Source organism: Chanodichthys erythropterus, chromosome 6, assembly GCF_024489055.1.
Source record: "Chanodichthys erythropterus isolate Z2021 chromosome 6, ASM2448905v1, whole genome shotgun sequence".
Lineage (NCBI taxonomy): Eukaryota > Metazoa > Chordata > Actinopteri > Cypriniformes > Xenocyprididae > Chanodichthys > Chanodichthys erythropterus.
In genome coordinates this window covers 35,631,106-35,649,174 of record NC_090226.1, presented here as the reverse complement: position 1 = coordinate 35,649,174, position 18,069 = coordinate 35,631,106, and the positions used below count along the sequence as shown (strand labels likewise).

The window sequence follows — 18,069 nt, the reverse complement described above, 5'->3', positions numbered from 1 at the left end:
GGAGATGAGAACACACCATAAAACACGGAGAAGCCAATCTGCGTCGGGGATATGAGCAGCGAGCGGTGGATGTGATTCAGTGTGACAGCAGCAGAGCAGCAGCGCTGGAGGAGGAGAGCCCGCGTGCGCGTGCACGTGCGCGCGCCTGGTGACGGGGAGCCGCTGAGGCACATCTGGGGAGACCATCGGATTATCTATTCAGATTATGATTGTCATTATTATGTTACATCTCATTGCTGCAGCTGATTTAATGTGTGGATGAATATCAAGTGTTGGTGTGTTTTTGCGGAGGGATACAAGATACTTGCGCAAGAATTAATGTGCTGATTGGCATCCATCGTGTGTTTACATGAGATGGTCGTGTAGCCCTATTAAAAGCGTAATATACTCAGCGTTATTTGACATGCTCATTCAAGAGAACAGCGTTACAGTGATCTGTCAACGGAACTACAGAACGATGCGCCTGTGGCGCCCTCTTGTGGAGACACCGATGAGAACAGTCTGATAATAGATCAGATCGGACTGAGTAAACAGGTTTGGGCTGATCACAAGTCAGTGATTTTAAATTTTGTCTCGATCAACTAAAATAACACACAAGGCAATATACGGTGGGTTTTTAGAAAGCAAATGTCAGACTGATATGAAAAAATATAATTTATGTTTCGGTAAAAACGGCACTAATTTGAAAATGTTATGAACAGTGTTGAGGTAACGCATTACAAGTAACTTGAGTTACGTAATCAGATTACTTTTTCAAGTAACTAGCAAAGAAACGCATTACCTTTTCAATTTACAACAAAATATCTTACTTTTACTTACTAAATAAGTTACTTTTTCAAACGAGTAACTCAAGTTACTTCTTCACATGTGTTGAGTGACAGCTCTCCTGTCGTCATGTTGAGAGGAATAAAGGTCAGAGGTGTGTGTCTCTGTGAACATGATGTTATTGTAGTTCTAGACTAAATGTGAAACATTCAGAACTCCTCAGAATGATAAAAACAGTGAAATGCAATCTCAGAATTTTATGCAAACCTGTAATAATTAACTATATTAAATGACACAAATATACTTTATATATTTAATCTCACTTTATTAACCAATGTCTTTGCTGTTGACCTTCAATGATCTAATTCAACCATATAATAAGCAAAAATGACTTAAGATTTAGAAATAAGAGTGTTGAACTTCCTTCTGTATCCTATTCTAGAATAGCAGCATAGCTGAAAAGTTAGTATGAGCAGCGCCCTCTTCTGTACAGGTGTAAATATGCATGTCCTTCAGCCTGAGGATTCTTCACTTCACTTTTAACATTTGCCAAAAACAGAAGCTTTTTGTTGTTATTAAAAACAAACAAGCAAGCCCAGCCCAGGTGAGAAAAAGTAACGCATGTAACACATGTAAAATGTAACGCATTACTTTCAATAAAAAGTAACTAAGTAACGCAATTAGCACCTTTTTTAGGGAGTAATGCAATATCGTAAGACCTTCGTAAGACCTTCACACACCTAAGACCTTATGAGAATATTTTTGGTGCGCCAAAAAAACCCAAAACGACTTATATAGTGATGGCCGATTTCAAAACACTGCTTCAGGAAGCTTCGGAGCGTTATGAATCTTTTGTGTCAAATCAGCGGTTCAGGGCGCCAAAGTCACGTGATTTCAGCCGTTTGACACACGATCCGAATCATGATTGGACAAAAGATTCATAATGCTCCGAAGCTTCCTGAAGCAGTGTTTTGAAATCGGCCATCACTAAATAAGTCGTTATTTTGTTTTTTTGGCGCACCAAAAATATTCTCGTGGCTTTATAATATTAATATTGAACCACTGTACTCACATGAACTGATTTAAATATGTTTTTAGTACATTAATGGATCTTGAGAGAGGAAATGTCATTGCTCAGGCCTCACTGAGCCATCGGATTTCATCAAAAATATCTTAATTTGTGTTCTGAAGATGAATGAAGGTTTTACGGGTGTGGAACGACATGAGGGAGAGTAATTAATGACAAAATTTTCATTTTTGGGTGAACTAACCCTTTAAAAGTAAGGGTTAACACTGGTTCTGCATCATTTGAAATGTTAATGAAGGCTGCTTACGATTCGTTTTATCTGCATTTGACCAGCAGATGTCCTCCGTGTGCCGTTCAGTGAATCATAGTTTAATTGATTCAAAGATCCGGAACTGATGTCTCCCGTTACTAATGTAATAATTTTAATTTATATGCACCAATACATCAACACGTAGCAATATTTACAAAAAAAAAAAAATACTACAACATTAGAAGCACGTCACGTGAGCACTACTTCCGTGAACATTTTGACTGATGACGCAAATGACTCGCTGAAAGGGTTTTGAATCGGTTCAGAAGATCCGCCGCCACACAGACACAGTAAATATGGCTGAACGCGGCAGTGAATCTCGAGTTGACGTTACAGTATATCAAGAGCGCAAGTCGAGTGAAGCTGATCTCAGAAGTGTTCTGGTCACGAGTGTGCTGAATCTGGAGAAGCTCGACACCGACCTGTTCAGGTGAGCCATGTCTCTTCAAAACATTGAGTGTGTTAGTAAACGTTCTTCCAGGAACATTAACAGAACGTTCATTCAGAGTTATCTGGTCTTTAATAAACATTATTCATTCGTCAGATGGACGCGCTTTATAAATGATTCAGAACGTTCAGAAACGATTAAAAGAACGTTTGCAAAATTCTAAAATGGAATCTTTCCTTGATGTTCTTAAAACCAAGAAAAACGTTTATAAATTGATGGTTTTAAAGGTTCAGAAATAATGTTTTTCTAACATGGGCTTCCACTCTCACCATGGTAATACCATGTTTTTCCGTCTCTCAGAGGGACACATCACTGGGTTCCTCGCACCCAGCGCCTCTTCGGCGGTCAGATCGTTGGACAGGCTCTTGTAGCTGCGGCCAGTTCTGTCAGTGATCACCTCTACGCTCATTCACTGCACTGCTACTTCGTGAGAGCAGGTAAACTCAGCTGTATCTAACCACACACGGGTTTATATGGAGACTTTGGCTTTATTTCTCAACACGTGTGTGTTCAGGGGACCCAAAGGTGCCAGTGCTGTACCAGGTGGAGAGGACTCGGGATGGCCGCAGTTTCTGTGTGCGGTCTGTGAAAGCCGTTCAGCACGGTCAGCCCATCCTGATCTGCCAGGCGTCGTTCCACATGCAGCAGCCCAGTCCACTGGAGCACCAGTTCCACATGCCCACCGTCCCTCCGCCGGACACACTGCTCACGGTCGAGCAGCTCATTCAGCGCACCCTCAGGTCTCACACCAAACCTGCGCTTGCCACAGTGAATCCTCACAGCCTGTTCCACGCATGACTCTCTCCTTGTTTTTCAGTGATCCAAACCTGGCAGATAACACACGACAGGGCCTGAATAAAATACTTGCTGATGAAGTTCCTATAGAGATCAAGCCAGTCAACCCTCCTGATTTCTACAGACGCGTTGCCATGGAACCGAAGAAGCTATTCTGGGTGCGAGCGAGAGGGCATATAGGTAAAATAAGCCTGTCGTCTCACCACTAAAATGATGTCATGCACTGAGAGAAAATGTGCAAAAACGGCAGCTTTACAGACACAACATCCTGTCACTGACAGAACCCTTAAAAGGGTACTAGAATACACCGTTCAGGGGTAGATAAGGCACACAATTGTCCAAGCTGTTATTTCTCGCAGTGTACAAGTATTTATGATTAATGTGCTATACAGTTAGGGTAGGGTTTGTGAGGTTAAAATTAAAATTGCAAGATTATTTTTCTTTTCAGATTGATTCTTTTCAGTATTCGGGATTCCCGTAGTCAAGAAAAACCTGGAAATACGCTTTAGCATACTTATTATGGAAATAATATTCTTTAAAAGAAGAAACTGAATGTAATGTTTTGGGGCACTTGGTTGCATTTACAATTAATTCAAAATGTGTAATAGTTTAAATGTAATGCATTAAATGCATGTAGTCCAGTGCTTTTCTGACCCACTTACATCATGCTTCAAGTTCATTTTTATATGTAATTTCATTATTATTTTTATTGTCTTGGAAATATGGTAAAGTGTGCTGCTGAATGTACTGACAAGCATTTATGGTCAACTAAAAGTACTTTAATGTCATTTCTATTGAAACTTGTAAGTCATTTATTTGTAATTACACATTTGTAATGATGAAGCTGCAATTTAGCATATTTAAAGTAAAACATTAACAATGTAACTACAGTTGAAATTATAAGCAAGCTCTTCAGTATGTTGGTCAATACATTATCATAAGTGTTTTAAAGTACGACAAAAGATTATTACAACATAAAATTAACTTTAAAGCAAAACTTATAAATGTGTATTTAAGTGTGTTAAGAAACATAGCCATGAAAGTACACTTAAGTGCCCTTTTCTTTCATTAATATTGTATTATCTGCAAGGAGTTTTTCAAATGTTCTTTTAAGAGCTGAAGTGCACGTTCAATACTGTTAAATCATGGAATACAGTCAAATGAAATTTCCACGGTGAATACACATTTGATTTGTTTACGCATTTCTCTAAAATATTGCTTGTTACATTATTGTGAGCGCAATCTCTGTAAAATTAGTTTTTAAATTCCTTACATAATAACTTCAAAGGTTAACTTCAAAGACTCCATGTTTCTGAATGTTGTGTGTATTTCAGGAGCTGGTAACATGAAGCTGCACTGTTGTGTGGCGGCGTACGTGTCGGATTACGCGTTCCTGGGGACGGCGCTGCTGCCGTACCCGAATCACAGGGCACAGTTCTCGGCCTCGCTGGATCACGCCATGTGGTTTCACAGCACGTTCAGAGCGGACGAGTGGATGCTGTACGAGTGTGAGAGCCCGTGGTCAGGTCAGTTCATTAATGTACCACATGATTCCATCCGAGCTTTGAAATATCACACAAAAACACGCTGGATAGAGACGACAAGATGTGCTTTAACTGTAAAAACTAATGAGGATAGACATTTTTTATCCGATAAGAAGATGCGAATAAATCCCTCAAAACCCTCTGTGATTGGACAACTGGACTAACCAGTGGACCAATCACATCGCAGCATCTCAAATGTTGGTTTGGTGGTTCTGAGTCAAAGTCTGTCAGTATAATGATTTGGTTTGGCAAGATCACATGACAGAGTTTATTAAGTTTCGTCTGACGCTCTTGAGACCAACTCATTTATGATGGAGGAGAAAAGAGCCACTTCCATTTTTATTACTGATATTTTGTGGCAGGAAATGACAATTTTGTTCTCTTGAGCACATGGGATAGAAAGATTTATTTGCAAATGTTTCATGCGATGTTCCGATTTTGTGCATTAGTTAAATTCACAACTTTGGATGGAAACGGAGCTAGTGATGAGTATATATGATAATAAACACCATTACTGTCTATATTAACGAGTATATATGATAATAACCACCATTAATGTCTATATTAACGAGTATATATGATAATAAACACCATTACTGTCTATATTAACCAGTATATATGATAATAAACACCATTACTGTCTATATTAACGAGTATATATGATAATAAACACCATTACTGTCTATATTAACGAGTATATATGATAATAACCACCATTAATGTCTATATTAACGAGTATATATGATAATAAACACCATTAATGTCTATATTAATGAGTATATATGATAATAAACACCATTACTGTCTATATTAACGAGTATATATGATAATAACCACCATTAATGTCTATATTAATGAGTATATATGATAATAAACACCATTACTGTCTATATTAACGAGTATATATGATAATAACCACCATTAATGTCTATATTAATGAGTATATATGATAATAAACACCATTACTGTCTATATTAACCAGTATATATGATAATAACCACCATTAATGTCTATATTAATGAGTATATATGATAATAAACACCATTACTGTCTATATTAACGAGTATATATGATAATAACCACCATTAATGTCTATATTAATGAGTATATATGATAATAAACACCATTACTGTCTATATTAACGAGTATATATGATAATAACCACCATTAATGTCTATATTAATGAGTATATATGATAATAAACACCATTACTGTCTATATTAACCAGTATATATGATAATAACCACCATTAATGTCTATATTAACGAGTATATATGATAATAAACACCATTACTGTCTATATTAACCAGTATATATGATAATAACCACCATTAATGTCTATATTAATGAGTATATATGATAATAACCACCATTACTGTCTATATTAACGAGTATATATGATAATAACCACCATTAATGTCTATATTAACGAGTATATATGATAATAAACACCATTAATGTCTATATTAACGAGTATATATGATAATAAACACCATTACTGTCTATATTAACGAGTATATATGATAATAAACACCATTACTGTCTATATTAACCAGTATATATGATAATAAACACCATTACTGTCTATATTAACGAGTATATATGATAATAACCACCATTAATGTCTATATTAACGAGTATATATGATAATAACCACCATTACTGTCTATATTAACGAGTATATATGATAATAACCACCATTAATGTCTATATTAATGAGTATATATGATAATAACCACCATTACTGTCTATATTAACGAGTATATATGATAATAACCACCATTAATGTCTATATTAACGAGTATATATGATAATAACCACCATTAATGTCTATATTAACGAGTATATATGATAATAACCACCATTACTGTCTATATTAACCAGTATATATGATAATAACCACCATTAATGTCTTTATTAATGAGTATATATGATAATAAACACCATTACTGTCTATATTAACGAGTATATATGATAATAACCACCATTAATGTCTATATTAATGAGTATATATGATAATAAACACCATTACTGTCTATATTAACGAGTATATATGATAATAAACACCATTACTGTCTATATTAATGAGTATATATGATAATAAACACCATTACTGTCTATATTAACGAGTATATAAGATAATAAACACCATTACTGTCTATATTAATGAGTATATATGATAATAAACACCATTACTGTCTATATTAACGAGTATATATGATAATAACCACCATTAATGTCTATATTAATGAGTATATATGATAATAAACACCATTACTGTCTATATTAATGAGTATATATGATAATAACCACCATTAATGTCTATATTAACGAGTATATATGATAATAAACACCATTACTGTCTGTATTAACCAGTATATATGATAATAACCACCATTAATGTCTATATTAACGAGTATATATGATAATAAACACCATTACTGTCTATATTAACGAGTATATATGATAATAAACACCATTACTGTCTATATTAACGAGTATATATGATAATAACCACCATTAATGTCTATATTAATGAGTATATATGATAATAAACACCATTACTGTCTATATTAACGAGTATATATGATAATAAACACCATTACTGTCTATATTAACGAGTATATATGATAATAACCACCATTAATGTCTATATTAATGAGTATATATGATAATAAACACCATTACTGTCTATATTAACGAGTATATATGATAATAAACACCATTACTGTCTATATTAATGAGTATATATGATAATAAACACCATTACTGTCTATATTAATGAGTATATATGATAATAAACACCATTACTGTCTATATTAACGAGTATATATGATAATAACCACCATTACTGTCTATATTAATGAGTATATATGATAATAAACACCATTACTGTCTATATTAACGAGTATATATGATAATAAACACCATTACTGTCTATATTAACGAGTATATATGATAATAACCACCATTAATGTCTATATTAATGAGTATATATGATAATAAACACCATTACTGTCTATATTAACGAGTATATATGATAATAACCCCCATTAATGTCTATATTAACGAGTATATATGATAATAAACACCATTACTGTCTATATTAATGAGTATATATGATAATAAACACCATTACTGTCTATATTAATGAGTATATATGATAATAAACACCATTACTGTCTATATTAATGAGTATATATGATAATAAACACCATTACTGTCTATATTAATGAGTATATATGATAATAACCACCATTAATATCTATATTAACGAGTTTATGTGATAATAAACACCATTAATGTCTATATTAATGAGTATATATGATACTAAAAACCCTTACTGTCTATATTAATGAGTATATATGATAATAAACACCATTACTGTCTATATTAACGAGTATATATGATAATAAACACCATTAATGTCTATATTAACGAGTATATATGATAATAACCACCATTACTGTCTATATTAATGAGTATATATGATAATAAACACCATTACTGTCTATATTAATGAGTATATATGATAATAAGCAACACCATTAATGTCTATATTAACGAGTATATATGATAATAACTACCATTAATGTCTATATTAATGAGTATATATGATAATAAACACCTTTAATGTCTATATTAATGAGTATATATGATAATAAACACCATTACTGTCTATATTAACAGGAATATATGATAACCACCATTAATGTCTATATTAACGAGTATATATGATAATAAACACCATTACTGTCTATATTAATGAGTATATATGATAATAAACACCATTACTGTCTATATTAACGAGTATATATGATAATAACCACCATTAATGTCTATATTAACGAGTATATATGATAATAAACACCATTAATGTCTATATTAATGAGTATATATGATAATAAACACCATTACTGTCTATATTAATGAGTATATATGATAATAAACACCTTTAATGTCTATATTAATGAGTATATATGATAATAAACACCATTACTGTCTATATTAATGAGTATATATGATAATAAACACCATTAATGTCTATATAAATGAGTATATATGATAATAAACACCTTTAATGTCTATATTAATGAGTATATATGATAATAAACACCATTAATGTCTATATTAACAGGAATATATGATAACCACAATTACTGTCTATATTAATGAGTATATATGATAATAAACACCATTACTGTCTATATTAATGAGTATATATGATAATAAACACCATTACTGTCTATATTAACGAGTATATATGATAATAACCACCATTAATGTCTATATTAACGAGTATATATGATAATAAACACCATTAATGTCTATATTAATGAGTATATATGATAATAAACACCACACTGGTGCACTACACTGTGTTCCCATCAGGAGGCAGCAGAGGGTTCGTCCAGGGCCGTCTGTGGAGACAGGATGGGGTTCTCGCAGCTTCCTGCGCTCAGGAGGGCGTCATACGAGTGAAGGCAGTTTCTCAGAGTAAATTATAGAGGATATACTTTGAAATAGAATGGAATTCTTAAGATGCCTTATGATAGTTGCCAGACTTTTGTTGATATTATTTGTCATATTACAACACAATGTGAAGATTGCAGCTGTTCTGCAGTAAATAACAGCACTTATAAACTTTGATTTTTTGTCTCTTTAAAATAATTGTCCATTTAGGTGAACCCTGTTCAGAAATGTTGAAGACAGTGTTTTGTCATGAAGTGTATGAACAATCAGATTATCTTCAGTTTAATTATAAACAAAAGTCTTCAGTGACACACTGCAGGTGATTGTGGGCTATTTTAAATGTAAACAAGAACTTGAATTATTTATAATTTATTAATAAACTAAACAAGCTGAGGTTGTGTTGTACTCATTCAGTATCTAAACAGTTATCTAGTGCACTGCTGCTCGTGCGTGTTCCTGCGTGCGCGTAGACACGCCGGAAGTGACGCCGTTATAACCGCTAGGTGGCCATTCCGAGCAGACCGATAGCGATTAAAGCTACGGGGTTTCGTGTGTTTGACTCTTATTTACCGAGCATTAATCATGCCGCGGGTGTACGTCGGCAGACTGAGCTATCATGTGCGGGAGAAGGACATTCAGAGGTTTTTCAGCGGGTACGGGAAGCTTTTGGAGATCGATCTGAAGAACGGGTGAGTTTGTGCAGCAGGAGAGCGCGCGGCCTCGACTCTTCCTCATCATGATGATGATGATGATAACTTCGCATCTTCAGACATTTAGGCACACTGAATGCCTCTCTCTGCCTGCGATCTTGGATTCAGGAGGCAGTGTAAACGCTCAGTGTGGAGGTTTGAGGAGTTAATCCGTCTGACTCACGCTCGCGCCGCGTGCTCAAAATGGCGGCCGTTTGTTGTTCAGAGCGCGTGCACTTCTTTATACGATCAGATCTTTAACAATACTGAAACATCGACGCTTTAACATCGTCTCTGTAAATAAATGACCCTTTATCTAAGGGTGAGATCAAATGAACTTTAGTATGTAGAGTAACGTTACACATGTGTAATGGTGCTGACCTGAATTCGCGAACCGTTGTTTGTGTGTCGCGCGCATCAGTTCTCGCGCACTTCAGTGTTTGTTTAAATGCACCTAAATCTGTTCGGACACTTCTGGACTAGCATCATTCCCACCTGATTCTCGCACTATTCCTCGATTATATAGTATGGCTCGTGCACAGTTTGCCAGCATGTGCTGTGCATTGATACTGGCCAATATGGCGGTCATTTGGCCTTATATAGAGCTTAAACTGTATTAAACAACGCTTCATCTAACGCGAGTAACGTTATATAGAATGCGTTTAATAAAAAGAAATTGACTTAGATTTTGTCAGACATTGTGTCCTGGTGTAGTGTTTGAGCAGGAATGCTGCAGTTAAGCGCGATTATTTAGATAAGTTGAAATCATGCGGACTGAAAGCGTTAACAATCATTTATCGACCGTTAAGATAATAATTTCCTCATAAAGGGAAAATGAATGGAATTTTACTTCCAGAACCGAATTCTGACCCCTGGCAAACTGTCCTAGTATTGGTAGGATTAGGTGTGGGGGAGGGGTTAGGATTAGCCAATCAGGTAGCAACTTCAGAAATTCGGCACAACACTGGACTTCCGAAAGGGACTTCTGTTGTGGCTGCTATTGGTGGATCCCATGTGAGTGACAGGTTGCCCCGCCCTCGCGCCAGTAAACACGTCATCATTTTTTGACTTTTTTTTTTTTTTTTTTGCATGCGTTTTCTCTTATTCATTTATACAGTGCATATTTTGCAATTGTTTTTGTATTCTTCTTGGTTTATCCTTTATTGTTTGTTCTTTTATATTTTATTTTATTACCTTGTCTTTTATATACAGTAGTCAGCATTTGAATTGGTTTAAAATCTTTCATCAAAGTTGTCCTAAAACCTTCTAAGGGTGCGTTCAGACCAGACACTAATGAAGCGTAGACATCCTGTGGTGCAAATTAAGCGTTTCGGATGTTGACATGCGTAACGCGTGATTCACGCAAGTTGAAAAATCGGAACTTTGGCAAATATTTGCTCTGCATTAACCAATCAGGAGCTTGTTCTAGTAGTGACATGATTATGGCTTCGCGAGCGGAGGCAGAAATCTGAAATAACAATTGAGAACAAAATCATCGTCGCTGTACGGTACATCTCCATCCACCTTTATGCTCAATTTTAGCTATATATATATATATATGTATATGTTTTGTTGTTGTTGTTTTTTTGTTTTTTTTTGAGACAAGCTAGCTAAAGCCGGCAAATTGAGCTTATTCGTATTTTACGACTACTTTCCCGCTGACAAGTTTATTCAGAGGAATTGTGGAGAAACGAGACGAAGCCCCTCTCATGATGTGAATTCGCATCTGTTGTGAAGCGAGTAAACTCAATGTTCAAGCGCCCAACTACGCGCAAATGGCGCGATTTATTCACGCAAACCTCGTCTGGTGGGAATGCCTCATAAGGACAACTTTGAACTTCTTTCGATCCACTTCAAATGTTGACTGTTGAATATTGTATTTATATTTTATTGTCTGTTCCTCTTCTACTGTCACGAGATGACGATGAATTTCCTTCTGCCATGTACGAATGATCTAGCCCGTATTCTTGTGTCGAGGCTGTTTACATTCATCTATAGTGCTGTAGATCTTTAACTCCAGTTCTGATTATAATATTTTTCAGGTACGGGTTCGTGGAGTTTGAAGACACCCGCGACGCAGATGACGCGGTGTACGAGCTGAACGGTAAAGACCTGTGCGGGGAGCGTGTGATCGTGGAGCACGCCCGAGGGCCGCGGCGGGACCGAGATGGATACGGTGGGGGTTATGGGGGCGGCGGGCGCAGTAAGTTCAGTCTCATTCATCATCCGCACAACCCTGTTCTCTCTTCATTTCCCCTCAGGCTCGAGGAAGAAGTGGAGGTGAATAATCACTCTTTTAACTTGCAGAGGATTGTCGTTTCAAAGCTATTGCGCTGCATCCAGTGACTAACTACATTTCTCTGAAGTCTGCAGTTCCTGTGGTCCGGATCGAAGGACTTTGGGATCTCTTTTGTTCTATTTAATGCAGATGGTCCTGAAATGTGACCTTTTTAAAATGGGGATTCCCTCAAAAGATGCCTTTGCTTTTGTAGTTTTGGCCCATTTTAAATGCCAAGGGTCATGAGAAGAATATGCAGTATAACTTGAGTAATCTTCAAAAGTTAGGGACTAAAGATGTTTACATGTCAGGTGGTGGGCTGTTTCCACTTTTCATTGGTCCAGCTCTAAATCTATTCTAGCCAATAGATTTAGTAATGAGCAGGGCTGCCCCCGACTAAAGAGATTTCTAGTCGTTCATTTAAGCCATTAGTCGACTAATTGCTCGTTTATATTAATTTAGTTATTTAAATATATACTGAGAAGAATACTAAACCCTAACAATCGTTTATTATATATATAGCTGTAATAGCTTATTCTGCGCTCGTAAAGCTGATGATGTGTCTGAAAAATGAAATTATTTATTAATAAACTTGAGTCAGCTGCAGAGATGTTGACGATACTGACGCTCATCTCCGCAGTTTAGTGAACACGCCTACAGAGAAATTCACCTTCAGAAGGGTTACATCAGAGAGTTTCTTTTCGATTTTAATTGGTTAGTTTAAAAGTAGACATTTCAAGCCTTCTATAGATTTATTTCTCGTGTCTGTGAGGCGAGTATGCACACTGAGTTTGGTTTATTTTGTGGCGCGCTCCAGTTCACGGAGACGGCAGAAAGCGATTCATGATTTCTTTATTTTACAAAGGCACGATGTTTCTTGTGAGTTCACACTACGTAGTGAACTCTCTTACACTGGAATGATGTATCTGTATGAGCATAAGTGATCGCGCCTCCATGTCTTGCAGTAAGCGCGCTGTACACACACACACGGATGTGCGTCTAATAATAGCGCACACTTATCTACGTTAGAGCGAACGGACGTGTAAAGATGCTGCTCACTCACGTCTCAAATAAGCAGGTCGATGGACTGACGTTTAGTCGACTGTTAAGGGGCAGCCCTCGTAATGAGTTGTTTTGTTTTTGTTGTTTTCTGTCACATCCTGACGCCTCACTGGCATGTAAACAGTATGACGTGTGACGATGCGATTTTGTGTTTACATCTGAATTCAACATTAACAAAAGTCCTTGATGTTTCAATTTAAAAGAGTCCGGTGCGGGCTGAGTCCGAGTCCATTGAGGCTAAGATGACTGCCTGTCCCGTTTGGCCTTGGCTTTCACCTTACAATGTGTGTGTGACCTTTGCCCTTTGACCCTTGGCTGACCTAACCGGAAGCCATGATGACAGCTGCCTTTTGCCAATAGACCAGGGTGATGGTGAGGAAACCCATTGGTTTTTATGTTGAACGAAATATTGGTCAGGTTAAACGAATTTATGTAGCTACCCGCTAGTTTTTCCTTTTTTTTTTTTTTTTTTTCTTTTTTTTTTTCTTTTGTTTATTTTTTCTTTTTTATTAAAAAGAGCAATGGGCTTCCCTTGCTATCTCTTGTGCTGTCGCTGTTCTGTCAGTAGACAGGTAACGTCAGCATCTAATGTAAGTAGTCTTGGTTATTTATTTAATTTTTTTCTAGTTTTCCAGTTTGTTTTCATGAGGGTATCATGTACTCGTTTGTTAAACCTGTGTCGCTGCAGCGGTATTCATGTTCAGAGCATTGCTGTTCTTGAGCTGTTGGGTAAAGACCAGCAATGCGACCTTTGGCCCTTTCAGAGGGACTGATTGAACAAATCCAGTGCGGTCAAATGTCAAGATTTATTTTGTTTGTTTTTAATAATCCCACAGTAATCGTTCCCTTCAGAACTGTGTGGTGCTGAGGGTGTGTATTGATGGGGTGGGGTAGGAAGACACCTGAACATCACGCTTTATGCAGTTGATGTCTGAAGAGGTTGCCTTGTGTGCGCCCTGTGCGTCGGCTCCGACTCAGTGCTGATTGTCTGCTGTCTTTTGGCTTTTGTCTGAAGGCAGTAGTGGTTATAGCAGCAGGAGCCGAAGCGGAAGAGACAAATATGGGCCTCCGGTTCGCACAGAGTACCGTCTGATCGTGGAGAACCTGTCCAGTCGCTGCAGCTGGCAGGACCTCAAGGTGAGCACTTACTTAAGGTGATATGGGTTGGGTGATGTGGCGCAAAAAAAAAAAAAAAAATTATATATATATATATATATATATATATATATATATATATAATTTTTTTTTTTTTTTTTTCTCAGAACGATAGACAGATTCATGATTTCGAGTTTATTTTTTATTGTTTAGCTAGTCAAATTAACTTGAGTAACATTCTCTTTATTAACAATCTGGTTAAAGTTCCATTGCAAGTGCAGCACACATGAAGCGATCAACATGGTGTAATGTAAAACAATTTGATAAATATCTTTTCAGAAATATGCCTGAAATATGAAGGCAATGTTGTACAAACTTATCTTAAACACATCTTACTCAGAATTAATATAAAATAAGAAAATGCTAAATAATAAATAACCTCAGTAATGCACTATTATTAACAGTAAATGTGTTAAAAACAGGCTCAAGCTGCTGCTGTTTTCTGTCACCATCATGCAAACATGAAACATCAAACAGGACAAATAGCGCAATGAAATGCAAAAACCTGTAAATCTATTGTTTCTGTTTGGTGGATATGTTTAGATGTTGCTCTTGTCTTTTGCAGCATCTGAAAAGTAAAAAAAAAGTAAAAGAACAAAAGTACCCATGAAATGGCATTGTAAAAGCATGGCGGTCAAGTAAAAAACTTGTGTGTAATAACTTTTTTTCCTCATTCCACTGCCTGCGTCTAATTTTTATAACCCAGTAACGCATTTCTGAATGAACAGCCACTTAAGAACAGTGTTCTACGTTCACAGCGTCACATGACAGCAGCGCCATCATGAGGTCAGATTCTCCTAATATGGTTATTACTGTAATCAACGTGTAATGCTTGCTAACATTTTTGTTCAAAATCACGATTTCTCGATTGAAATAAGATCGAGGCAAAATATAAATACAAATTTATCAAAAAAATCGGACAAATCGCCCAGCCCTAGTGGCAATGATTTAATGGGTTAGTTCACCCTTTACATTGTGGACATTTGAGGAAGTAATATCTGGACTGGGATTGAGGTGTTTTAGGCAGGTCATATACATGCATCATGTGACCCCTTGAACTGTAATATTGAATAACTCATTTTAGATGTACAATACGTGAGCTTTAGTAGTTGGTGAACATGTCAAAATGAGTGTTTAAAGTCATGACAAAAGATAAAAACAACGATTAAAAATGTTGAATTAAGATTTACTGAAGTACAATATAAAGTGCAGTTGAAGTCAAACATGGAAGTGTACTCACTTTCAGAACACTTGATCTTAATTTCATTATCTGGTTTTCTTTTTAATTAGTTTAATTGAGCTGACGGCTTATTTTAGTAATTCTGACACCGAGTGACTTTGGAAAGATTTGTGTCCGTAACAGAAGCGCTTGTTGTTCTTCACCGCAGGACTTCATGCGTCAGGCCGGAGAGGTGACCTACGCCGACGCCCACAAAGAACGGACCAATGAGGGCGTGATTGAGTTTCGCTCCTACTCCGATATGAAGAGAGCTATTGACAAGTTGGATGGCACCGATATTAACGGAAGAAAAATCCGTCTGGTGGAGGACAAGCCCAGACGCCGCCGTTCCTACTCTGGGAGCAGGTCCAGGTCAGGCCTTCGTCTTCAGCTTCGTCTCAGTCATGTGTTTCTGTAGATCTCTCGACTCAAACGCTCTTTCACAGGTCTCGTAGCAGACGCCGTTCTCGCAGCAGGAGCCGCAGGAGTTCCCGGAGCCGTTCCCGCTCCAGATCTCGGTAGGATGGCGCTCGTTTGTTTGTGCGGTTGAAATGTGACTCTGATTGCTTTTCTAACTCGCTTCTGTCCGTCTTCTCCAGGTCAAGGTCCCGCAGCAAGCGCCGCTCCCGCTCCAGGTCCGGTCGCAAGTCCCGCTCCAGGTCCGGGAGGAAGTCTCACTCCAAGTCCCCGACAAAGTCCCGCTCCAGAAAGTCCAAGTCTCGGTCCCGCTCGCGCACGCAGAAGTCCCGCTCTCGCTCCGACGCGCGCAAATCTCGCTCCAAGAGCCGTTCCAAGAGTCGCTCCAAGAGCCGTTCCAAGAGTCGCTCCAAGAGCCGCTCCAAAGCGAAGTCGGAGAGAGATTCCAGAAGCCGCTCCAAGGAGAAGTCTGTGAGTAAGAAGTCCCGAAGCCGCTCCGCTTCGCCGAGGGAGAACGGAGACGGAGAGAGGGCCAAGTCCGCCTCTCGTTCGCCGTCCCCGAAAGAGAATCGCCGTCAGTCGGAGTCGCCCGGCAAACGCTCTGCGTCTCGCTCTCCGTCTCGATCAAAGTCTCGTTCCCGCTCCAGGTCTGCGTCTCAAGACTAGTCTCTGATTGGATCTGGCAGCAGGAACATCTGATGCAGTTCAGTGTTTAATTGATCATTCACAGCCTGTGAACATTCACCAGACGCTCGAGGCTGCGCCCAGTGTAGTATTGATTCACGTCCCGTTTTCAACATTGCATGAAAACACAATTGCATACAGAGGGTTTTTCTCCCCACGTGAGGCGTCTCCAATCAGAATTTGTAATATTTTGTGCATTGTTCGGGTCATTGGTTGTTCTTCTTGCTTTAGTATGAGACGTCTTTAAGAGGCTCTTGTCATGTTTGAGGATGCGTATCTGTCCACACATGTGATCGAGGAGCGTCCTCATGTAGAGTAACTCATTCCTGTCTCTTGCTGATGATTTTTCTTTTCTTTTTTTTTTCTTTTCCCTGGAAGCTTTTGTTTCTGTTAGTGCTTTTGCTCATCTTGAAATGACTTTGTGAATTTTTGTTTTTGTTTACAAAAAGTTGAATGCATCACTTGCAGTGTGATTTCTGTGATTGATCTCATTTTTAAATGGATTTTTGGATATTTTCAAGTGTTTTAGTTAAATAAACATTTAATTGGTTATTAGTGTTGCTGCTTTTCTTTCTCAATAAGAGCAGATATATTTTTGTTCACACATGAGGTGTGATTACATCAAATACACAGACATGTCCAGCCATTTAACCTCAACATAGCCTAGTATTTATTACTTTAATAATCTGGGTCAAAATAATTCTTAATCTCACGATTTTCTCACAATTCTGACTTTTAAAACACATTCTGCTCTCTTCTCACATCAAAACAATCCAGCGACCACGTGTTGCTCTGGAGTTTGATCTGTATATTATGTATATTACAGTATGTTTATTATTTCTGCTCATCTCTGGATCAGCGTTTATGATGATTTCAGGTTCATGTTGCTGTCTGCCTTTAGTTTCATCTGAGGTTTGTTTTTTTGAAATTTGATTCTCTTCATAATCCTAGAAGTAAAATAAAAATTGAACTCAAGTCAATATTTCATGTCCATATCTGATTAACTGACAGAGATTCAGGAATAATGTCATTAAAATAGAGATCACTTCTTGACATTGAAACTAACTAATTATCTGATAATTGATCAGAGCTGTTTCAGGCGTTAATTAATTGTGTGTCGTCATCCTCTCACTTCTGATTAATAATTCTTCACTCGTGGACTTTATTTGTTTACATTTTTAATATTTACTGTATGTGGTGCCA

The 18,069-nt window shown here is 37.1% G+C and overlaps 2 protein-coding genes across 3 annotated transcripts; both read left to right on the top strand.

Annotated features, from left to right (window-relative positions):
• The first annotated feature begins 2,359 nt into the window (after nt 1–2,359).
• On the top strand, nt 2,360–9,750 carry acot8 (acyl-CoA thioesterase 8). The gene is made up of 6 exons (XM_067387592.1): nt 2,360–2,532; nt 2,851–2,987; nt 3,065–3,290; nt 3,368–3,525; nt 4,680–4,871; nt 9,282–9,750. The coding sequence occupies exons 1-6, from the start codon at nt 2,399–2,401 to the stop codon at nt 9,395–9,397; spliced, it is 963 nt and encodes a 320-aa protein (XP_067243693.1). The 5' UTR covers nt 2,360–2,398; the 3' UTR covers nt 9,398–9,750.
• Nucleotides 9,751–9,842: 92 nt separating this feature from the next.
• Nucleotides 9,843–17,583, top strand: srsf6b (serine and arginine rich splicing factor 6b). Of its 2 annotated transcripts, none has more exons than XM_067388802.1 (6): nt 9,843–10,051; nt 12,094–12,254; nt 14,407–14,528; nt 15,935–16,137; nt 16,212–16,283; nt 16,365–17,578. In XM_067388802.1, exons 1-6 carry the CDS (start codon nt 9,945–9,947, stop codon nt 16,846–16,848), a joined length of 1,149 nt encoding a protein of 382 aa, XP_067244903.1. In that variant the 5' UTR covers nt 9,843–9,944; the 3' UTR covers nt 16,849–17,578. The 2 variants fall into 2 exon arrangements, with proteins under 2 accessions (XP_067244903.1, XP_067244904.1); XM_067388803.1 differs by lacking the exon at nt 9,843–10,051 and adding an exon at nt 10,072–11,065 and having other exon boundaries at nt 16,365–17,583.
• Nucleotides 17,584–18,069: the final 486 nt, after the last annotated feature.